This window comes from Stenella coeruleoalba (assembly GCF_951394435.1).
Source record: "Stenella coeruleoalba genome assembly, chromosome: 8".
NCBI lineage: Eukaryota > Metazoa > Chordata > Mammalia > Artiodactyla > Delphinidae > Stenella > Stenella coeruleoalba.
Genome location: NC_137154.1, coordinates 25,083,472 through 25,107,084, shown reverse-complemented (window position 1 = coordinate 25,107,084; position 23,613 = coordinate 25,083,472). Strand labels below are relative to the sequence as shown.

The 23,613-nt window shown below is 38.3% G+C and overlaps 1 protein-coding gene across 3 annotated transcripts in view; it reads left to right on the top strand.

Moving 5' to 3' along the window:
* The window catches only part of HIPK3 (homeodomain interacting protein kinase 3), a 95,007-nt gene that overhangs the window by 15,276 nt on the left and 56,118 nt on the right, over nucleotides 1-23,613 (top strand). For all 3 annotated transcript variants that reach the window (XM_079928888.1, XM_079928890.1, XM_079928889.1), the window contains exon 2: nucleotides 13,054-14,149. In XM_079928888.1, coding sequence (XP_079785014.1) covers nucleotides 13,056-14,149 — 1,094 coding nt within the window. In that variant the 5' untranslated portion in view covers nucleotides 13,054-13,055. The remainder of the gene's footprint in view (nucleotides 1-13,053; nucleotides 14,150-23,613) is intronic.

Genomic DNA, 23,613 nt, shown 5'->3' with positions numbered 1-23,613 from the left:
TGCTTGGGCTCTGATCAACTATTATCTGGATTATCACCCTAGTCTTTCAACTGTTGTTTCCATTTTTTTTTGGCCATGCTGAGCGACATTTGAGATCTTAGTTCCCCAACCAGGGATTGAACTCCTGTCCCCTGCAGTGGAAGCGCAGAGTCTTGACCACTGGACCACCAGGGAAGTCCTCCATTATTGTTTCTTTCCAGTTTATCTGTCACAAATTTGCCTGAGTAATCTTTCTAAAATACAAATATGATTATATTGATTTTTCTATTTAAAACCCTTCAGAGGCACCTCATAGCTCCTTACTATGGAAGACAAAGTTCTTCATGATCTTTCTTTTTAAGGTTGTCTTTCTTCTTCTCAAGGATCATCTTTTTACTCCAGCTGCCCTCTCCACTGGCTGCAAGTTACGTTCTAGAGCAGAGCTTGGCATATTTTCTTAAATGGGTAGATGGGAAATATTTTAGGCTTTGCAAGTGGCATATGATCCCTGTTGCATGCTTTTTTTTAAACCTTTAAAAATATAAAAACCATTCTTAGCTCGTGGGCCATACAAAAATAGTCTGGGTTGGAGTTGACTAACCATAATTTGTGGGCCCCTCTTCTAGCCAAATAAAGCTAATGTCATATTTTTCATTAGTCTCTGCTCTTTTATGTGCTATTGGTTTGTGCTATTGGACTATCCCTCCTAAATAGCAGGCTTCTTCTCATCATCCTTCAAAATTTAGCACAGATTAACTTCTTACTGAATACTTCAGTGCTCCTTCAGGGCATATGTTAATCATCCCCTTTACTTTGCTGCCTGTGTGCTTCACACATCCTTATGTTACTGCCCTCATTAGTGATGTAGTTATGTGTATACATGTGTTTGCCTCTTGCTAGAAGGAGCTCATTGATGAAAAACATACTTCATTGCTAAATCTTCCTGCTCCTAAATGTCTTTACTTGATTTGAATTGAAAGAAAAATTTAAAAATTGAAAGAAAAATGGGATGAAATAGTGTATGGCTGATTGAATACGCTAATAAAATATATCTAAAATGGTTATATTTTTCTAACTTTTAAAAATACAACTAATTAAAGAGGTTATTCTATTCTCTGGTAGATTTTTTCTCCTTCTTTATTTAAAAATTAATGTAAATTTAGGCTATGAAAGTACAGAGAGTAGTAGTAGAACCAACTCCTATGCAGCTGCCACCGTGGGTGCAAAATAGTTCCTGCAGTTGAAGTCCCTCCTTTTCCTTTTCTTCCTGGCATGTTTATCATTTCTATGCATGATTTTATACTTTTACCACATACTTAACTATACCTAAAACTGCAATATCGTTTTGTCTGCTGCTGACTTTAAAATAAATGATACACGCTGTTTTGCAACTTGTTTCTTGTTCTACATTGTTGTTTTGAGATTTATCCATGTTGATATATATATAATTTCAGTTAATTCATTTTGCTGCATGTCTTTTATTCTAACATGCACAATTTTTCCCATGTTTAACATCTTTGAAATTATGATACATCTTAATCAGTGTCTTACTTTTATAATTGGTATTTTTTCTTTTTTTGTGGTACATAACTGTATGGTGACTGTGCTATAAGCCACAGTCATTGTGTATGTTGTATGAAAAAGCCACGCTACTATATCCATCCCTTTTCTGACAATTAGGTTATTTCAAAATTTTATCATTGTGCTGCAGTGAACATTATTTTACCTGTTTTGTTGTACTTACGTGTGAGAGCTTCTCCAGGTAGGGTATGTACCTGGGAGAAGACTTGCTAGATTATAGGCCACATCCATTTTCAGCCTTGCTTTCTAAAGTGGTTGTACTTCTTACCCTACCTAGTCTATAAGAGTCTCTGCTGCCCTGTTCCTCTTCAGCATTGGGTGTTGTCCTACCTTTTGTCAGCCTGATGGGTTTAAAATGGCATCTTCCTGTAGTTTTAATTAGTATTTTTCTTATTACTAATGAGGTTGAAAAATTTTTTTAAAAAGCCTTTTGGCTTCTATTTCCTTACCTGTGAATTGCCAGCTCATACCTTCTACCCATTTTTTACTGTGTTTTGCTAAACACACTATGACTTCTTTAGATCTTGTCAGTTATGTGTGTTGCCAGTGTCTTCTCCGTATCTGTGGCTTATCTTTACTGTATCATTTGATAAATAATAGTTTTAAGTTTTAGTCAAGTCACATTTTCCAATCTCTTCCTCTTATAGTTTGTGCTTTTTGTATCTTGTTTAAAGAAAACCTTTCTTCCTTTCTATCAGAGGTTTGTGGTTTGTTAAAAATGTAACATAAATTTTAAACTGAAAGGGAAAGATTCCTCCCCTCCCCCCTTTTATATTTATCTTCTAGAAGGAAATTCTAGCACCTCAGTTGGAGAATAATTAGAGCCTGTGGGTGTGAAATTGTTTAAATGTAATGAGGGACAAATATAGCATTATAAACTTCTCATGATAAATTCACAGGTGGTCATTATAGGATAAAAATTTGGGAAATCACTAACTGGAGACAAGTTTTGTGTCTTGTGTGTGTATTTTTTTTTAATTAGTGAAGAACTCTCTGTTTGGATGGGGTAGGGTGAAGTGGGTAAACATACCAAAGTGAAGCAGATAGTTATCTGTTCAGTCCATGCAAGATGTAAAGGAGTTATAAATGGCTTTACCTTTGTAGGCTGTACATGTTAAAGAACAAATAAGGAGTGACTATATTTTGGATAAACTAACTTGATTATTTAAAAAATAGTATCCCAGAATTTGAATGTACAAGTGAAAATTTATGAAAGAGTTTTCCATTGGATTTAATTAACAATTCTTCCATTTCTTCCACAAAATATGATGTTTCTTTGATGTTGTCAGAAAAAACATTGGTAGGTTCATATGTATTTTATTATCATAAATTAAAGTTTGGGTACTAATGAAGGTATCTAGACTTTTCTTTTCCCTCAAGTAATTGAATCTTTAAACTTCAAACTTGCAACCTGAGAACGAGGCCAACCATCTGTTGTCAGGGATAAGTATGGTAAAGGTAGAATTAAAATATATGAAAACATTGTTTGATAATCACAGTGGATGTAGCTATGAGACATTAAAAAAGTGAATTTGATGTAACTTTCATAGATTATTAACTCATTTGTCATTTGAATAATACGTTGAAAATTAGGTCAGTTAGTAGGAATTTAAACTTCAGCCCAAATAATACAGCTTTTGGTTAAAGGTTTTCATTTGTGCTATCACCATAATTGTTTCAGGAGCTGATTTTTTTGGGAAATATATACAACAAACTAACGTTAATTTAAAGTTATATTTATGAATTAATCCAAGATAAAATGGTTAAAGGGGCATCACAGTAACAAATACTTGTGCAATTTATAGCTTTGTTCAGTCACTCTAAGTAAAAGTGTGATATTTGTGTTTAACATTCTTCTCTATATTTGATGCCTTTCAGTTTTAAAACTCTTAAGAAAAATGTCCTTTTATCCCTCAATAAAATGATGACAAATTTTCAGTTGAAACAGACATGAAATTCTGATATTGTTTGCATTGTGTCCAGTTACAAGTATCAAAAAAATGATTCTGAATGAAACTTTATTGTAATGTCTTAATATCCTTTGAAAATATTCATGTGCCTGAAAATATTTTAAAAATGGAAAAAATGAAGCTTTTTCTAAGTATATTCATGAAAGCAAAATCTTTAAGTCTATGGATAAACCAAGCTGGAACAATCTATTATTTACATGAAACTAGATTATGGACAGTATTGTTACCTTGAAGATTTCCTTCTATCTCCTTTGATCTCTTTGCTTGTCAGACCTTATGAATCCAAGACATAGTCATTTGTACAGAAATTAGAGTTGTGATAAAACTGGTGTTTTCAATATCCTATAAAAAATAAGTGAAAAGATTTGAGACTATAATAACTTGAGGCTTTCTTTATTCATTTAACTCTGTGCTAGACTTTGTGAGGAATGCAGAAGTAGTGTAAGAACGGCATCATTTCTCTTTGGCCCACTACCTAGATGAAGTAGGTTGACCCTGCTGTTTTGCAAAAGATTTTCTGCAGTTTTTTAAAATTAATTAATTAATTAATTTTTGGCTGTGTTGGGTCTTTGTTGCTGTGCGTGGGCTTTCTGTAGTTGCAGTGAGCGGGGGCTACTCCTTGTGGTGTGCGGGCTTCTCATTGTCATGGCTTCTTGTTGTGGAGCACGGGCTCTAGGCACACAGGTTTCAGTAGTTGTGGCACGCGGGCTCAGTAGTTGTGGCTCGCAGGCTCTAGAGCTCAGGCTCAGTAGTTGTGGCACACGGGCTTAGTTGTTCCGCGGCATGTGGGATCTTCCCAGACCAGGGCTCGAACCCGTGTCCCTTACATTGGCAGGCAGATTCTTAACCACTGCGCCACCAGGGAAGCCCAAGATTTTCTGCAGTTTTGAAAGTCATTCTAATGATGTGCAAACCTCCTTTCTTAGAATGACTAAATTACTTCATTTGCATGTGTTAATAAAAATGCTTTTGTGAAGACCACCTTCCCCAAAGTACTTTTACTGAAAAAGTTTTGCCCTTTAATACTACCTCCCCTAAAGTGCTTCACTTCTTCAAAGTTCATCATACCTGAAATGTTTCAGGAAAAGGATTGAGAGCTACTGTATTCAGATTTAGAATTTTGGGTTCTTTTGCTCTTAAGCATCTTTAAAAATATTTTTGTGTGTTACATAAGAGAAATGTTAATTTTGAATCTATTTTACTAGAAGGAGAGGAACTAGAATTTAGCAAGGAATATTGGGAGTTTGTGTGGTGGGAGATAATCAGAAAGAGATGGTAGATCAAAGGAAGAGATAATATTTTGAGGACAGAATGTGAAGTACTGTGTTGATATGGGCAGGTCAGATCTTGGGGTTTAATTGAGCTGAGGGAAGGAAAGAGGATTATGAGAGGTGACTGGATCCAATAAAGACCAGAATAGGATGATGAGGACTTGGTAGTAGGTCAAGAAGCACTGGCTTGTGTGTGGGGGGTGGTGGTGTTATTGTTTTATTTGTTTTTTAGCATGCTCACTGAGTTTTTACGAAGTACATTTCAGTCTTTTTGTCTTATGCTAATCATAGCATGCCGAGAGACAGTTGTAATCATTGCTGAAAGGCAATTAACGTGTATTTGTGTGATTTGACTAAAAACACATTATTCCATTAGTGAATTTAGTACTACTCTAGCTGTGTAGACATGATACCATTACTGTTTTCACACAGGATGATTCTTTAGCTCTTAGCTTTGAAGCTGGTAGATTAAAGGTGAATTTGTACATTTTACCTGATAAAGGGGTCTCAACTTTATATTTGTTTCCTGTTCCATTCGATCTCCCTTTAAAGAGTGGTAATAAGTTCACTTTTGAAAGTGAACTGTACTTGTGTCTACTTATTTTAGTATAGCCTGGAAACAGAGTTGATGGGTGTGTTCAGAAAAGAAATCTTAATGCAGGGTTTTATGTAACAGAATCAGTCGTTTACCTTGATCTAGTGTATCTGTTTGCTGATTTCCAGTTGAATGAAAATATTCCCTAAGGTAATGTTCATTGAGCTGACTTTTTTGTTTGTTGTACTGACAAGTCTTTTTTTTTTTTTAATTGTGTAGTACGGGCTGTGTATTTAATGTTTTGGTCTTTTATCCCTGTTTATTATGAGATAATCTTTTAGTGCCCTGAGCCTCTCTTTAGTTAAAGGAAACCTTTTTCCTGTGTTTTTAAAAGGGTTTTGTTTTGTTTTGATTTATTTCTTCTTGTAGATCTTTAGAAATCTTCAATACTGATCACATTTCCTTTTTTGTATCTTAATTAAAAAAAAAAAGTTATTTATTTATTTATTTTTGGCTGCATTGGGTCTTCATTGCTGCCCGTGGGCTTTCTCTAGTTGTCGCGAGCGAGGACTACTCTTCTCATTGCGGTGGCTTCTCTTGTTGTGGAGCGTGGGCTCTAGGCACGTGGGCTTCAGTAGTTGTGGCGCGTGGGCTCAGTAGTTGTGGCGTGTGGGCTCCAGAGTACAGGCTCAGTAGTTGTGGTGCACGGACTTAGTTGCTCTGCCACATGTGGGATCCTCCGGACCAGGGCTCGAACCCATGTCTCCTGCATTGGCAGGCGGATTCTTAGCCACTGCACCACCAGGGAAGTCCCTAAAACTTGATGTTTTTAGTAATTTGATAATTTCTATACTTTTCAGTGATGGTCTGAAAGAAGGGGGTTTGTTCAGTAATCACTTGGGAATGGGTTTCTGTAGAGCTTAGTCTTAAGTGTAATGTTTAATATTCATCGATAACTCAAATGAAAAAATACAAAGTTTACGTGTTATAGCTACTGATGACATCAAGCTCTAGGTGTTAGTGCAGCCAGTATTGATGAAGAATTAGATTAAAAAAAATGGAGATTTGAAAACCACAGTAAGATACCCCTTCATACCCATTAGGATGGCTATTGTTAAAAAAGAAGAAAGAAGAAAATAACAAGCATTGGCAGGGATGTGGAGAAATTGGAACCCTTGTGCACTACTGGTTGGAGTGTAAAATGGTGTAGCTGCTATGGAAAACAGTCTAGTGATTCCTCAAATTAAAAATGGAATTACCGGGCTTCCCTGGTGGCACAGTGGTTGAGAGTCCACCTGCTGATGCAGGGGACACGGGTTCGTGCCCTGGTCTGGGAAGATCCCACATGCCGCGGAGCAGCTAGGCCCGTGAGCCATGGCCACTGAGCCTGCGCGTCCGGAGCCTGTGCTCTGCAACAGGAGAGGCCACAACAGTGAGAGGCCTGTGTACCGCAAAAAAAAAAAAAAAAAAAAAAAAAAAAAAGGAATTACCATGGTAATTCCCTGGTGGACCAGTGGTTAGGACTCTGCACTTTCACTGCCAAGCTCACGGGTTCGATCCCTGGTTGGGGAACTAAGATCCTGTAACCCGTGTGGTGCGGCCTAAAACAAAACAAAGCAAAAAACAAAGGAATTACTGTATAAGCCAGCAATTCCGCTTCTGGCTATATATACAAAAGGGTCTTGCAGAGATGTTTGTACATCCATGTTCACAGCTGCATTAGTCACAATAGTTGAATGGTGGAAGCAACCCAAATACCTTTTGATGACTGAATGGATAAACAAAATATGGCATAAACATGCAATGGGAAATTACTTAGCATTAAAAAGGAAGGAGATTCTGACACATGCTGCAACATGGATGAACCTTGAAGACATGCTGAGTGGAATAAGCCAGTTATAAAAGGACAAATATTGTATAATTAAACTTATAGGGGGTACCTAGAATAGTCAAATTTGTAGATACAGAGTGTAGAAAGGTGGTTGCCAGGGGCTAGTGGGAGGGGACAATGGACAGTTGTTTTAGTTTTAGTTTTCAGAGTGGGGGGGGGAAGTTCTGGAGGTGGAAAATGGTGATGGTTGCACAACAGTGTGAATGACCTTAATGCCACTGAGCTGTGCACTTAAAAATGATAAATTTTATGTTATGTATGTATATTTTACCACAGTGTTTTAAGGAAAAAAAAGTTTAAAAATTGAGATTTGAACAAGTAGAAGAAGAAAGTTGAGTGAGGAGAATGCAAGGCATTATTTACCTTTAATTAAATGTATTTGTGATATCACAGGATATTTTAAAGAAGAACCTGATTATATATAGGGCTATGTATAAGTTTGGCAGAAAATGATCCAGAACTTTGATATTGGCTAATAAATTGAATGTAAGATAGTCTAAGTATTTCTATCTCTGCTACCTCCCTCTGTTTTCAGAAGGCCTGATATTATGTGTAATAAGAAAAAAAAAAAAGAAGAAACCATATCTTTATGGTTAGTGGTGGTTTAGTTATCAACATCGGTTACATTGCTGTTTTGGTAATTGTAACAGGATGTGAAGAATTTGAATAGAATTCAGATGAGTCTTAAAGTTTTTTAGAGGCTTGGAAAAATAAGGCCTGTTAAAGTACCTGAGATTATTAAGCCTGAGGAATGGAAACTTAACGGTTGCTCTGACAGGTGTCTTTTTTTTTTTTTAATAAATTTATTTATTTTATTTATTTATTTTTGGCTGCATTGGGTCTTCATTGCTGTGCATGGGCTTTCTCCAGTTGAGATGAGCGGGGGTTACTCTTCGTTGCGGTGCGCAGGCTTCTTAATTGCGGTGGCTTCTTTGTTGCGGAGCGTGGGCACTGTGAGCCTGGGCTTCTGTAATTGCAGCACACAGGCTGAGTAGTTGTGGCTCATCATGGGCTTAGTTGTTCCACAGCATGTGGGATCTTCCCGGACCAGGGCTCGAACCCTTGTCCCCTGAATTGGCAGGTGGATTCTTAACCACTGTGCCACCAGGGAAGTCCCTAACAGGAGTCTTGACTGTCCTTGGAGTGATTTTATAGGCAGTTCCAGCTCACAAAAGGGTGGTATTTCAAAACTTCATTTCTTAGTCAGTTGGTAAGAACAAATGATAAAGTCATGAAATATAACTGCAGAGGTATAACAGTATATATTGCAATGAAAAATAATAGGAAATACGTAGTATTGTACTGATTCAGTGTTTTGGACTCTGGACTTAGCAGCTTCTCGGAGTACTAACTATACTCTGTAAAATCCATAAACACCAAATATAAGATACTCAGGTCATGAGTTAATCTGATGGAGGGTGGGAGAAGGGAAAGACTTAATATCTGTGGTAGGGAGTCACAGTAGTCAAGTTAATTAGTAATTTAGAGTTCTTTTCTTGTGGTCTGTTATAACAACTGTCTCCAGCATTACCCCCTCACCCACTTCTTCTATGTGCTATGTAAATTATGTGACATTCCTACCCCGTGTTTATTTTCTGAAGTTTTCTTTGAGGTTGGTCCCACAGAGTACAGTGGTTGGTGAGGGGTAATTACTTTTTCTAAGCTTCCTTTAGTTGGCCCTGGTTGGAACCTTTGGGCTGTTTGCCTTCCAGCTTGGCATGTTGGAAAAGAAAAGGTGGGGACAGTTGGATTCAGAAATTGCAGTAGTTTTGTTTTGTTTTTTTAATGTATTTATTTATTATTTATTTATGTCTGTGTTGGGTCTTCGTTTCTGTGCATGGGCTTTCTCTAGTTGCGGCAAGCGGGGGCCACTCTTCATCGCGGCGCACAGGCCTGTCACTATCGCAGCCTCTGTTGTTGCGGAGCACAGACTCCAGATGCGCAGGCTCAGTAATCGTGGCTCACGGGCCCAGTTGCTCCGCGGCATGTGGGATCTTCCCAGACCAGGGCTCGAACCCATGTCCCCTGCATTGGCAGGCAGATTCTGAACCACTGCGCCACCAGGGAAGCCCCAAGAAATGCAGTAGTGTTTTTTTAAAAAAAAATCTCTAGGTCAATTACTTGGATCTCAGCTGTTGTTCACATAACACCTTTATTTAACATGGCATGGATTGGCTTAGCGTGGTATGCATTTTATTCCCTAGGACTTCATCCTGATTTTTCAGACTTGAGGGCCCTGAAGTGGTAGGACTTGAATTTGCCTAGGGTTTTGTACAGATGAGATCATTGGTTCTCAGTAGTGTGAATAGTTAGTGTGAATCTGTCAATAAATGGCCTTGAGAACTTGTATACATACAGATACCTGAACCTCACCACAGATTTACTGAATCAGAATTTTTCTGGAGTTTTAAATACATGTTTACTTAAGTTTTTGTTTTTAAACATTTTTTAAAAATTATTTATTTATTTTGTCTGTGCAGGGTCTTAGTGTGGCACACAGGATCTTTGTTGTGGCATGTTTAGTTGCGGTATGTGGGATCTTGAGTACAGCATGCATACTTCTTAGTTGCAGCATGTGGACTCTTAGTTGCAGCATGCGAACTCTTAGTTGCGCCATGTGTGTGGGATCTAGTTCCTTAACCGGGGATTGAACCCGGGCCCCTGCATTGGGAGTGTGGAGTCTTACCCACTGGACCACCAGGGAAGTCCCTTACTTAACTTTTTATTAAGGAAAAATGTATACATATTCAAAAGTAGATAGGATAGTATAATGAACCCCTTTTTATTCACTATCAAGCTCCTGTGATGAATAATTTATGGCTAATTTCATTTTATCTATATCCCCATCCACTTTATCTGTTATTTTGAAGCATATCCCAGATATATTATTTAATCTTGAAATTGTTTCATCTGTATGTTTTAATAGGTTTCCCAGATGATTAAAAAACTTTTTTGAACAGGTAACACAGGTACATAGTAAAAAATAAGGTGGTAAAAAGGACATACAGTGTAAAGTCAATCTTTCTCATTGCCCCCAGTATTCTTGTTATTCTTCTCTAAGGCGGAGAAACCTACAGCTTCTTTATGTATGTACACAAATAAATGTATGTGCAAAAATATTGATAATATAATTCCCCTTATTAATTAAACACACGTGGTAATATCTGTTGTAAAGTACACATTTTTCTGAATTTTGCCTTTTTCATGTAACAATATTATCTTGGGAATCAGGTTATAGCAGGGTAAAAAGATTGTTTTCATTGTTTTTTTTTAAGACTCTGGTTGGTCTGTGTATCAAAGTGTATCTAACTGATGCCTTTTGGATGGATGCTTAGGTTGTTTCCAGTGTTGTGTTTCTTTACAAACAGTGCTGCATGACTGTCTTGTACTGTATCTGAGTTATCTGATTCTTGATCAGAGAACATATCCATTTGCAATTTTGTTAGGTATTGCCAAATTTCTTTCCCACCATCTATGAATGGTATGTAGGGTTCTCCAGGCTCACCAGTTCCATTTTAAAAATGATTTTCATGTGTCTCCTGTTTATGTTCATGTTCTTCTTTAAATCCATCAGTATATTTATAAGAGCTGTTTTAGAAACTCGTTTGTGAGTTTCATCATCTGTCATTGTGTCTGTTTCTATGGGTGTGGGTCACAGACGTGCTTTGAAATAAGGAGAATCATGATAATGTTAAGTTGTTGAAGATGAGGTTGGGGAGCTTCACAGTGTTAAGTGAGTTAGAGAGTGAGCTTGATATATGTTTAGAAGGAGTTTTTGATGTGGCTTGGCCTCATTAAAAAGATGATAATTGGTGGAGTTTTGAAACCTCCCCTGAGTAAAAGTATAGAATAGATGCCAACAAGATTTTAAGAAAATGGATGAAAAGGTTTGGAACTCCAGGATTTCAATTTACGATTTTCTCTTACACATTGAACAACAAATCTTAATTTGTGTAATAAGGTTTTGTAGCTGATTTCTTGCCAAAGCCAGGTCAACTTAGGAAAGTGGTAGGTTGTAACAAGAATTGTTTATGAAGTTGAAGGAGGCATAAATTTATGCCTTTTACCTGAAGGGGCATTGTATTTTCCTGCTCCTTTTACTACACCCTAGCTGTGTGACTTTGAACCAATTACCTAGTCCCTCTGAGCTTTAGTTTCCTTAACAGCAAATTGGTACTAAGTAAAATACTGCAAATAAAGCATTTGTTAAACTGTTGCATAGTAGGTGGTAGCTCTTATTATTTTAAATATTATATATAATTACATATAGTGATGGCAATCTGTTGTTTTTGAGTTAAAGAATTGATGTTTGATTTGTTAAAATGGTAGGAGACTGCCCAGAATATGATACAGATTTTTAAATTGTGGAGAATGGAAATATTTTGAAGTTAATTCAACCAACCAACATTTATTGAAAACCAACTCTATATTATGAGCACTTTGTTTCAGATCTAGTGTGAAAGACTGTTGTATGTGCTGACAGTTACAGTGTAATGTCAGGCATGTCATATCATGAATGCTAATTAAAGGAATATGTAAGCTTCTACGAGAGCACTGAATACCCAATTCTGCCTGGAGGGTGAGTGTGGGTGTTCCAGGCAAGGCTTCATCAAGAAGGTGTTGTACAATGGAATATTACTCAGCCATTAAAAAGAATGAAATAATGCCATTTGCAGCAACATAGATGGACCTGAAAATTGTCATACTGAGTGAAGTAAGCCAGAAATAGAAAGAGAAATATCATAAGATATCGCTTACATGTGGAATCTTAAAAAAAAAAAAAGATGAACTTATTTACAAAACAGAAAGAGACTCACAGACTTAGAGAATGAACTTATGATTGCCAGGGGGGAATGGGTAGTTAGGGAGTTTGGGGTTGACATGTATAAACTGCTATATTTAAAATGGATAACCAACAAGGACCTACTGTATAGCACAGGGAACACTGCTCAATATTATGTAACAGCATAAATAGGAAAAGAATTTGAAAAAGAATAGATACATGTATAACTGAATCACTTTGCTGTAAACCTGAAACTAACACAACATTGTTAATCAACTATACTCCAATATAAAATAGAAAGTCTAAAAAAAAAAAAAAAGGTATTGTCTCAGGAATTCCCTGGCGGTCCAGTGGTTAGGATTCAGTGCTTTCACTGCTGAGGGCCTGGGTTCAATCCCTGGTTGGAGGACTAAGATCCCACAAGCCAGAAAAAGAAAAAAAATGTATCACTTTGATTTGAATGTAAAGGAGTTTGCTACAAGGGTGGATGTGGAAAATGACGTTAAGTAAAGAGGACATTGTGAAAACGAACTCTATCTGGCTTACATACTTATTTTTACAATTGATTTTTTTTTTCTCCCTGAGGCAGTTCTGGAGCTTTAGGTTTATGGAATGTAACTACATTTATGTAATATATATTTTCGGTTTTGGTCATTGGTTCATAAATGATATATTGGTAATAGAATGTTTTACTTTTGCCAAATGTGTACAGTTTAAGGATCTGTACCTTTTCTTTTGGAGGGAAAATGGTTGGTACAGTTCTTAGGGCATATCTTGGCCATTGTAGCTTAGCAGTAAATATTTATTGATTAAATGAATGCACTCAGCTGTTTAGTCCCGACCTTTCATGCAATACACAAAATATCTGAAGTACTAAGTAACTAAAATGGAGCATTGAAAATGTTTTTCTCCTCCAAGGGGAAAAAATCTTAATGGAATTTAACTATTTTTATAAATTATGGACTTGATCCTTAAATGTTTTCTTCATGAGATTTAAAAAATTAAATTTTTGTAGCTAACATGGCCGTTTTTTTCTTTTGCAGGTATGGCCTCACAAGTCTTGGTCTACCCACCGTATATTTATCAAACTCAGTCAAGTGCCTTTTGTAGTGTGAAGAAACTCAAAGTAGAGCCAAGCAGTTGTGTATTCCAGGAAAGAAACTATCCACGGACCTATGTGAATGGTAGAAACGTTGGAAATTCTCATCCTCCCACGAAGGGTAGTGCTTTTCAGACAAAGATACCATTTAACAGACCTCGAGGACACAACCTTTCATTGCAGACAAGTGCTGTTGTTTTAAAAAGTACTGCGGGTGCTACAAAGGTTATAGCAGCTCAGGCGCAGCAAACTCAAGTGGAGGCACCTCAGATTGGGGCGTGGCGACACAGGTTGAATTTCCTAGAAGGCCCCCAGCGATGTGGATTGAAGCGCAAGAGTGAGGAGTTGGATAATCATAGCGCAATGCAGATTGTGGATGAGTTGTCCATACTTCCTGCAATGTTGCAAACCAACATGGGAAATCCAGTGACAGTTGTGACAGCTACCACAGGAACAAAACAGAATTGTACCACTGGAGAAGGTGACTATCAGTTAGTACAGCATGAAGTCTTATGCTCCATGAAAAATACTTACGAAGTCCTTGATTTTCTTGGTCGAGGCACTTTTGGCCAGGTAGTCAAATGCTGGAAAAGAGGGACAAATGAAATTGTAGCAATCAAAATTTTGAAGAACCACCCTTCTTATGCACGTCAAGGTCAGATAGAAGTGAGCATATTAGCAAGGCTCAGTACTGAAAATGCTGATGAATATAACTTTGTACGAGCTTATGAATGCTTTCAGCACCGTAACCATACTTGTTTAGTCTTTGAGATGCTGGAACAAAACTTGTATGACTTTCTGAAACAAAATAAGTTCAGTCCTCTGCCACTAAAAGTAATTCGACCCATTCTTCAGCAAGTGGCCACTGCACTGAAAAAATTGAAAAGTCTTGGTTTAATTCACGCAGACCTCAAACCAGAGAATATTATGTTGGTGGATCCTGTTCGACAGCCATATAGGGTTAAAGTAATAGACTTTGGGTCTGCCAGTCACGTATCAAAGACTGTTTGTTCAACATATCTGCAATCTCGGTACTACAGGTAGGTGACAACTATTTTTTGGTTATTTGATAAATGTTGAATTTTTGCTGAATGAAATAATTTTGTGTGTGTATGTGGTGAAAAAGACTGCTTCGGATAAATAGAGATCAAGATAAGTTCAGTTTAGGCTTGAGGTTTTAAAAATCTAGGCATACATAAAAAGGAACGAAATTGAGTTATTTGTGGTGAGGTGGATGGACCTAGAGACCATCATACAGAGTAAAGTAAGTCAGAAAGAGAAAAACAAATACCGTATGCTAACACATATATATGGAATCTAAAAAAACAGAAGGTTCTGAAGAACCTAGGGGCAGGACAGGAATAAAGACACAGACGTAGAGAATGGACACAGGTGGGGAAGGGGAAGCTGGGATGAAGTGAGAGAGTGGCATGGACATATATACACTACCAGTTGTAAAATAGATTGCTAGTGGGAAGCAGCCGCATAGCACAGGGAGATCAGCTCGTGACCACCTAGAGGGGTGGGATAGGGAGGGTGGGAGGGAGATGCAAGAGGGAGGGGATATGGGGATATATGTATATGTATAGCTGATTCACTTTGTTGTACAGTAAAAACTAACACAACATTATGAAGCAATTATACTCCAAAAACGATGTAAAGAAAACCCCCCAAAACACAAGAGAAGGCAGGAAAAGAAACAAAGGATAGAGGGAACAAGTGAACTCATATTAAAAAGAAAAAAATTTAGGCATAAAATCTGCTCAAGCAGAATAGAAATTGCTACTGCAAAGTTCTGTGCTAAAGACATTGGTTATTTTTATTGTTAATAGAGGACCTGAAGGAATAATAGGTGATCAGTGATGATTAAGCAGAAGTCTAAATATTGAGAAAGGGTTTATAGTAATTTTTGTACATATCTTTGGGCACTTTTCAGCACTTAAGAGAGCATGCTTTTTAATGACACATCTGATGTAACTGAACATTTAGAAGTTATAAAAATTCAGATTAGTGATTTTAAGATTTAAACACACTTCTGCGGCTGCCACAAATGTTCAGGCCACTTTTTCATAACAAGTTTTATTATGGTCTTTCCATATATGCTTTAGGTAAATGTTGTTTTGGTGTTGGTGCTATGGGTGGAATTTGAAGAAGAAAATAATTTCTGTGTACTACAGCCTGGAGTACAATAGATGGTCTTGAGGGTAGCTAATGATTACTATGATTCAAAATATTGTCTTTAGTTTGTAAATGTTTTTGAATTCATAGTATTTTTTTAAATTTATTTTTGGCTGCGTTGGGTCTTCGTTGCTGTGCGCGGGCTTTCTCTAGTTGCAATGAGTGGGGGCTACTCTTCATTGCAGTGCGTGAGCTTCCCATTGCGGTGGCTTCTCTCGTTGGCGGAGCACGGGCTCTAGGCGTGCGCGCTCAGCAGTTGTGGCTCACGGGCTCTAGAGTGCAGTCTCAGTAGTTGCGACGCACGGGCTTAGTTGCTCGGCGGCATGTGGGATCTTCCCTGACCAGGGCTGGAACCTGTGTCCCCTGCATTGGCAGGCGGATTCTTAACCACTGCGCCACCAGGGAGGTCCCTGAATTCATAGTCTTATAATTTTGGGAAATTCTTTTCATTTCAGCCTAAATGAGTTTATGATCTTGGTGTATCCTGGAGCCCCACGAGCCCCAGCACAGTGGGCAGATATAGGATCTGCCAATATTGGCCATTATTAATAAGTTAGTAAATTGATGAACACATGCAGTTTATTGTTGGAAATTGTTAGAACATGAGGATTATATATTTAGGCCCAACACGGGGTAGTTATTTTCTGGTATTGCATCTGCCTTTGTACTATACCTGTCATCCTGATTAGCTTCTTGCAAATATATGCCTTAGTACCCAGGACAAGATAAAGCAGAAATTAGCTACTACAAAAATCAGCTCCAAACATATGTTCTACCATTAATAGTTTATCAGAAGGAAACCCACATTTATGTCACTTGGTGATAATTAAGTTTACTAAAATATATGTTAGAAATTAGGAATACAGCCTAATTTACCCTTTATATTCCTGATGTTATAATTTTTAGTATTACAGTGCTAGATACTGTTCTTAAAACCTTTTTTTATTTAAAAAATTTTATTAAAAAATTTGTTTTTAATTTATTTTTATTTTCTGGCTGTGTTGGGTCTTTGTTGCTGTGCGCAGGCTTTTCTCTAGTTGAGGCGAGCAGGGGCTGCTCTTCGCTGCGGTGTGTGGGCTTCTCGTTAAGGTGGCTTCTCTTGTTGCGGAGCGTGGACTCTAGGCACGTGGGCTTTAGTAGTTGGCAGCACGTGGGCTCAGTAGTTGCGTATGCGTGCCCTAGAGTGCGTGGGTTTCAGTAGTTGTGCCATGCGGGCTCAGTAGTTGTGGCTCTTGGGCTCTAGAGCGCAGGCTCAGTAGTTGTGCCACATGGGCTTAGTTGCTCGCAGCATGTGGGGTCTTCCTGGACCAGGGATTGAACCCGTGTTCCCTGCATTGGCAGGCGGATTGTTAACCACTACGCCACCAGGGAAGTCCCTTAAAACCTTCTAGATGGTTTAAAAGGTATTGTAGTGTGGCACTGTAGTGAGTCTTAATTGACATCTCCTGTAATTAGATTTATTTGATCCTCTGTGCTCTTGAGAGTTTTTTTTCAATTTAATGTAACACAAGATTAGCTTTTAGTTAATATTTTTCTGGAAAAGTTATTTTAATATCTGATTTAACAGCATGAGAGGAATGGCGTTGTTTCCCTCTTGCCTTTGTATTCTGTGGATTCTGTCTTAGGAGCTTTTAGAAGTCAGCTAGCATATTATATAAACCCCCAGGCTCCAGCTGCTTGGGCTCTATTTTTAGTTCACTTGTTAGTAAATGACTTCATTATATTTGGGTCCTGCATTATTCGGCATATCAGATTTAGTTATGTGTGATACCTAGACTCCTTTTCTTTATTTGAAATCTTTTGGATGAGAGTAAAAAAGAGCTTTATTTTTTATACTTGAGATGATCTGTTTGTTAAATGTTTCAAAAGAGTAAAGGAAATCCTTTAAAAAGCAGTCTAAGACACTAAATATTTTATGATACTGGTTTTTAGCATTAGGTCTTTGCACAAATATTAACCTCTTTTGGGAATAGAAAAATAAGCTATGAATAACTGCTAAGTACAACTAGTAGTTTCTAATTTGTTTTTATACATACATTTCAAGTAAATAATTTACCTGAATTTCAGAAGCTATACAGTTGCTAAATTACAGGTTCTGTGTTTAGATAAAAAAAAAAAAATGAGGCTCTTATTTGTAAAAACAGTAGTTGGTGTTTCTTGGATAAAAAAATTAAAAAATGGAGTTTATGTCAGTTGGATGAAGAGTTAGAAGAGTTTGTAAATATTATGGTAGATTGGTGAAAATGTAATGTAGCCCTTAATCAGCTAGTGTTTTTTTTTAAATTATTTTATTTCATTTATTTTTGGCTGCATTGGGTCTTTGTTGCTGTGCACAGACTTTCTCTAGTTGTGGCGAGCGGGGGCTACTCTTCGTTGCGGTGTGTAGGCTTCTCATTGCAGTGGCTTCTCTTGTGGAGCATGGGCTCTAGGCGCACGGGCTTCAGTAATTGTGGCACGTGGGCTCAGTAGTTGTGGCTCGTGGGCTCTAGAGCACAGGCTCAGTAGTTGTGGCACATGGGCTCTAGAGTGCAGGCTCAGTAGTTGTGGCACACGGGCTTAGTTGCTCCACGGCATGTGGGATCTTCCCGGACCAGGGCTTGAACCCGTGTCCCCTGCATTGGCAGGAGGATTCTTAACCACTGCGCCACCAGGGAAGTCGTCAGCTAGTGTTTTAATGTCTAGTATAATTTTGCATAAAAATAGCAGGTAATCATTATTTTTCAGTATTTGTACTTTTTATTTGGAGCTTTGTCAATTCTGCCTTAGTTTTTTTTTTAATACTTATTTGTTTATCTATTTAAGGCTGCATTGGATCTTTTTTTTTGAATTTTATTTAATTTTTTTATACAGCAGGTTCTTATTAGTTATCCATTTTATACATATTAGTGTATATATGTCAATCCCAATCTCCCAATTCATCACACTGCATTGGGTCTTAGTTGCGGCATGCGGGATCTTTCGTTGCAGTGCATGGGTTTCTCTCTAGTTGTGGTGTGTGGGCTCAGTAGTTGCAGCGTGCAGGCTCCAGAGTGTGCAGGCTCAGTATTTGTGGTGCATGGGCTTTCTAGTTGTGGCATGCAGGCTCCAGGGCGTGTGGGCTCTGTAGTTGTGGTGCAGGGGCTCAGTAGTTGCAGCACAGGCTTAGTTGCCCCACGTGGGCTTAGTTGCCCCATGGCATGTGGGATCTTAGTTCCGTGACCAGGGATTGAACCCAGCCCCGTGCATTGGAAAGCAGATTCTCAACCACTGGACCACCAGGGAAGTCCCTCTGCCTTAGTTTTTGTTATAAACCTGATTAGGCAATAAGCAGAGGTGTCTCATACTTGATTTTTTTTTTTACTCTTTGTTTAAAATAGATTGTATTTAAAAAATGAGGGACTTCCCTGGTGGTGCAGTGGTTAAGAATCTGCCTGCCAATGCAGGGGACACGGGTTCGAGGCCTGGTCTGGGAAGATCCCACATGCTGTGGAGCAACTAAGCCCGTGCGCCACAACTCCTGAGTTTGCGCTCTAGAGCCTGAGAGCCACAGCTACTGAGTCCACGTGCCACAACTACCGAAGCCTGTGTGCTCTAGGGCCTGTGCTCCGCAACAAGAGAAGCCACCTCAATGAGAAGCCCGCGTACTGCAATGAAGAGTAGCCCCCGCTCACTGCAACTAGAGAAAGCCCGTGTGGAGCAACGAAGACCCAGCGTAGCTAAAAAAATAAATAAAATAAAAAGAGAAAAAAAAAATTTTTTTAATTGCTAAAAAAAAAAAAGAAGAAAGCAGGAAGTGAAACTTACCAAATTAAATATTTTTGAGCCAATCACAGTGGGAATACACATAGCCCAGGTTCCAAAGTAAACGATTTACATTTAAACACAGATTCATGTGTTATTCTATTTTTTTGAACTGTGCAACACAGAAGCATAGTAGGGATATCTTAAAATAGACAGCGGATTGTGGCCAGAAATTGTTGACTACTATAGATGGTGAGGCTGTCTAGCTCTTGTAGTGATATAAGCCAGAAGTACATGCTAAGGGCATTGATTTGCTCAAGGTCAGCATGTTCTAAATTCAGCTGCTTGAGTATGGTTTCTGTCAAGAACACGTAGGGCTCTTGAATGCATAAAAGGTTTTAGCAGCAGAAGGTGCTGTATTTATGAGGTGTGGTGGCAACATTCAGGTCATAAATATCTTTTTCTTCTTTTTTAAATATAGAATTTTAGCCTGTGGTTCTGAGTCATTTCAGAGCATAGAGACAGGAAAGTGGGCTGGAAAGTAACCTGTATAGCGGTTGTATTCTTTGCTACTTATTTTTAGCGTTAGTTGTTGTTGAAGTAAATGCTGCTCTTTTCCATGTGACAGTTGACAAAGAGATATGTAATGGTAAAAAACAATTCAAGCTTATCAGTTTTGGTTTAGGGCATTCCCAAACCCTCATGCCTTTTTAGACCCTGAAGTATCAAAGACAAAATTCCTGTAACAAAGTTAAGGCACACAGAATGACCCATAAAAAAATAACTAGTATTTTATATAGGGTACTTTATAATAACAGAAGATTGTGTATGTGTACTGCATCCTTTTTTCAAGTGCTTCTACATATAATTCCTAGTTTGTTCCTCATGTCTCAGTCTCTGTGTTCTTAGATAGACGCTTGGTGGAATTCCTATTTAAGAAATAGAAAACTGAGGCTTATACAGTTCGCACAGGTCCAAGTTTACAATGCAAGATTAACACAATTTTTGTTGAGCCCTTTTTGTGTGCTGGCATTGTGCTAGGTGCTAGGGATACAGATAAAACATGGTTTCATCATTTAATGGAGGAGAAAAATAGTTTGTGTCAAGAAGTTCTAGGGTAGAAGTGTGTGCAGGGTGCTGTGGGAACCCAGAGGAGAGCCCTTAGCCTAATGTGAGGGTTCAGAGAGGGTGTCTGGGGGAAAGATGACCCTTGACTTGAATGAGACTTGAAAGTAGAGAAGGAGTTAGTATTGACTAGACTTTTTTTGGTTTGTTTTTGGCTTGCAGGATCTTAGTTCCCAGACCAGGGATTAAACCCAGGCCACGGCCATGAAAGCGCTAAGTCCTAACCACTGGACCTCCAGGGAATTCCCAGGATTGGCTAGTCTTAAGGAGTGTTCTCTCACAAACTCACCCTTACCTTAGAGCTCAGTATTGGCTGAAATTGCTGGCAGCTTCTTCTCTGTATCACAAAAGTTGTTTTTGCTTAGGAATCTTTATTAGACAAATAAAAAGTTGTCAACTGGGTTTAGTTTTAACAGAAGTTTGTTTTTGTTTTTGTTTTTGTTTTGCGGTACACGGGCCTCTCACTGTTGTGGCCTCTCCTGTTGCGGAGCACAGGCTCCGGACGCACAGGCTCAGCGGCCGTGGCTCACGGGCCCAGCCGCTCTGTGGCATGTAGGATCTTCCTGGACTGGGGCACGAACCCGTGTCCCCTGCATCGGTAGGCGGACTCTCAACCACTGCGCCACCCGGGAAGCCCTTAACAGAAGTTTTAACAGAAGATTCCAAAAGTCTATAATGAAGTAGTTTTCAGTGTCATATATTGTGGTCACAGACATAGATTACTTTACTACTATATCAGGCCTTCAAATAAAAATTTTGACAGAGCTCCTAAAGTTTTTTTTTTTGAAAACACTTTTATTGAGCTATAAATCACATGCTATGAATTTTACCCATTTAAAGTGTACAATTCATTGTCTTTTAGTGTATTCACAGTTGTGCATCATCACCACAATTTTAGAACATTTTCCTTACCCCTCAAGAACCCCGGTCCCTGCTCCCCAGCACTCTTTAGCCATCTTTCCACAATCTTCCCATCTCTAGCCCTAGGCAACAAAAAATCTACTTTCTGTCTCTACAGATTTGCATTTTCCAAACATCTCATGAATGTAATCATACAGTACATTGTCTTTTTTAACTGGCTTTTTTCCACTTAGTGTAATGTTTTCAAAGTTCATCTATGTTGTAGCATGTATCAACACTTCACATTTTTTGTTGTTGTTGCCAAATAATTCCACTGTATAGGTATACCACATTTTATCTATCCATTCATCTGTTGATGGAGACCTCAGTGAAAAGATATGTGAATAGAAAACTCTAATATAGCCCCATGATTAAGTCTTTCATTCAGAATATTTAGTGCCTATAAAGTGTAAAATATTATGCTGGGTGCTGGTTATACACTGAGGAGCAAAAATATAGACCCCACCATTATGATGTTTACAATCTAATATGTAGATAACCAAAAAGTAATGGGAAAAGAACAGGGAGAGAGACTAACAGGATACTTACTTTTTTTGTTTTATCTTGTTTTTTAACTTTTTACTTTGTAATAATTTTAGACATAAAAAAGGTACAAATATAGTACAAAGAATTGTATGCAGATTCTCCAAATATAAGCATTTTACCACCCTAGTTTTATCACTCATTCTTCTTTTCTTTCCCTTCCTTCCCTCCCCCTTCCTTCCCTCCCTTCCTCCCCTCCCCCTCCCTTCCTCCCCTCCCCTCCCCTCCCTTCCTCCCTCTCCTCCTCCCTCCCTTCCTCCCTCTCCTCCTCCCTCCCTTCCTCCCTCCCTTCCTTCCCTCCTCCCTCCTTCCCTTCCCTCCTTCCTCCCTCCCTCCCTCCCTTCTTCATTGCTGTGCTTCCTCTAGTTGCAGCGGCAAGCGGGGGCTACTCTTCATTGTGGTGCATGGGCTTCTCATTGCGGTGGCTTCTCTTGTTGTGGAGCACGGGCTCTAGGCATGCAGGCTTCAGTAGTTGTGGCACGCAGGCTCAGTAGTTGTGACTTACAGGCTCTAGAGTGCAGGCTCAGTAATGGCGGCACACAGGCTTAGTTGCTCCGCAGCATGTGGGATCTTCCCGGACCAGGGCTCAAACCCGTGTCCCCTGCATTGGCAAGTGGATTCTTAACCACTGTGCCACCAGGGAAGCCCGTATCACTCATTCTTTTTCTGTGTGTGTGCACATACAGATACACAGGTTTTTTTCTGTTGTTACAGTGTTTGAGAGCAAGTTTTAGATGTAAAGCCCCTTTACCTCTAAATAATTATATGTAAGAGAATGTCCTTATGTTTAGGAATACACAGTATTCTTAAACATAAGGACATTCTCTTGCATAACCCCAGTGTAATAATCAGAATCATCATTGGCTAACATCAGTATTATTGATTTGATGAACTGTTTGAACTGCTCAGTACTATTTGATTTGAGGAAATGAAAATCACTTTAGTACTAGTAACTTATTTATAGACTTAATTCAGATTTTGCCAGTTGTCTTACTGTTGACTTTTTTCTTGCCCAGAATTCAAGTTCACACATTGCAATATATATATACAGTGGTGTACTACTCAGCCATAAAAAAGACTGAAACGTTGCCATTGCAACAACACGGATGTACTTAGAGGGTATAATGCTAAGTGAAATAAGTCAGACAGAGAAAGACAATACTGTATGATAACACTTATTTATATGTGAAATCTAAAAAATTAAAGTAGTGAATATAACAAAAAAGGAAACATATAGAGAACAAACTGGTCATTACCATTGGGGAGATGGGTTGGGGGAGGGGCAAGATAAGGGTAGGGGGTTAAGAGGAACAAACTGTTATGTATAAAAAAAAAATACAGCAATATATTGTAGAACACAGGGAATATAGCCAGTAGTTTATAATAAGTATAAATTGAACGTAACCTTTAAAAATTGTGAATCACTGTGTTATACACCTGTACATACTATTGTACATCAACTATATCTCAATGTAAAAAAAATCACACATTGCATTATTTGCCACATATATCTCTCTAGTGTCCTCTTATCTGGATTAGCTCCTTATTTTCTTTGCCTTTCATGATCCTGACACTGTTGAAGAGTACTGGCCAGTTATTTTGTAGAACTTCCTTAGTTTGGGTTTGTCTGATGTTTTCATGTTATGTGTTTTACCTTACAGAAGTGATGTTTTGTTCTCACATATCGGGAGGCACATGTTGTCAATTCGTCCCATTTCTAGTAGTGTTAACTTTGATCACTTGACTGAGGTGGTGACTGCCAGATTTTTCTACTATAGGTTTTTTTCTTTGTAATTAATAAGTATCTTGTGGAGAGGTACTTTGAGACTATTCATATATTACTGTTTCTCATCTTATTTTCATAGACCAATTTTAGCATCCATTGATGAATATGGCCTTTAACAGTTATTAAGTGTGGGGTTGTAAAATGATGATTTTCTAACTTTATCATTATCATTCCTCTGTGTAAGGAATTCTCCTGTAAGGAAGAGCTTTCCTTCACTCTGTTTGTTGTTGTATAGACTTATAGATTCATATT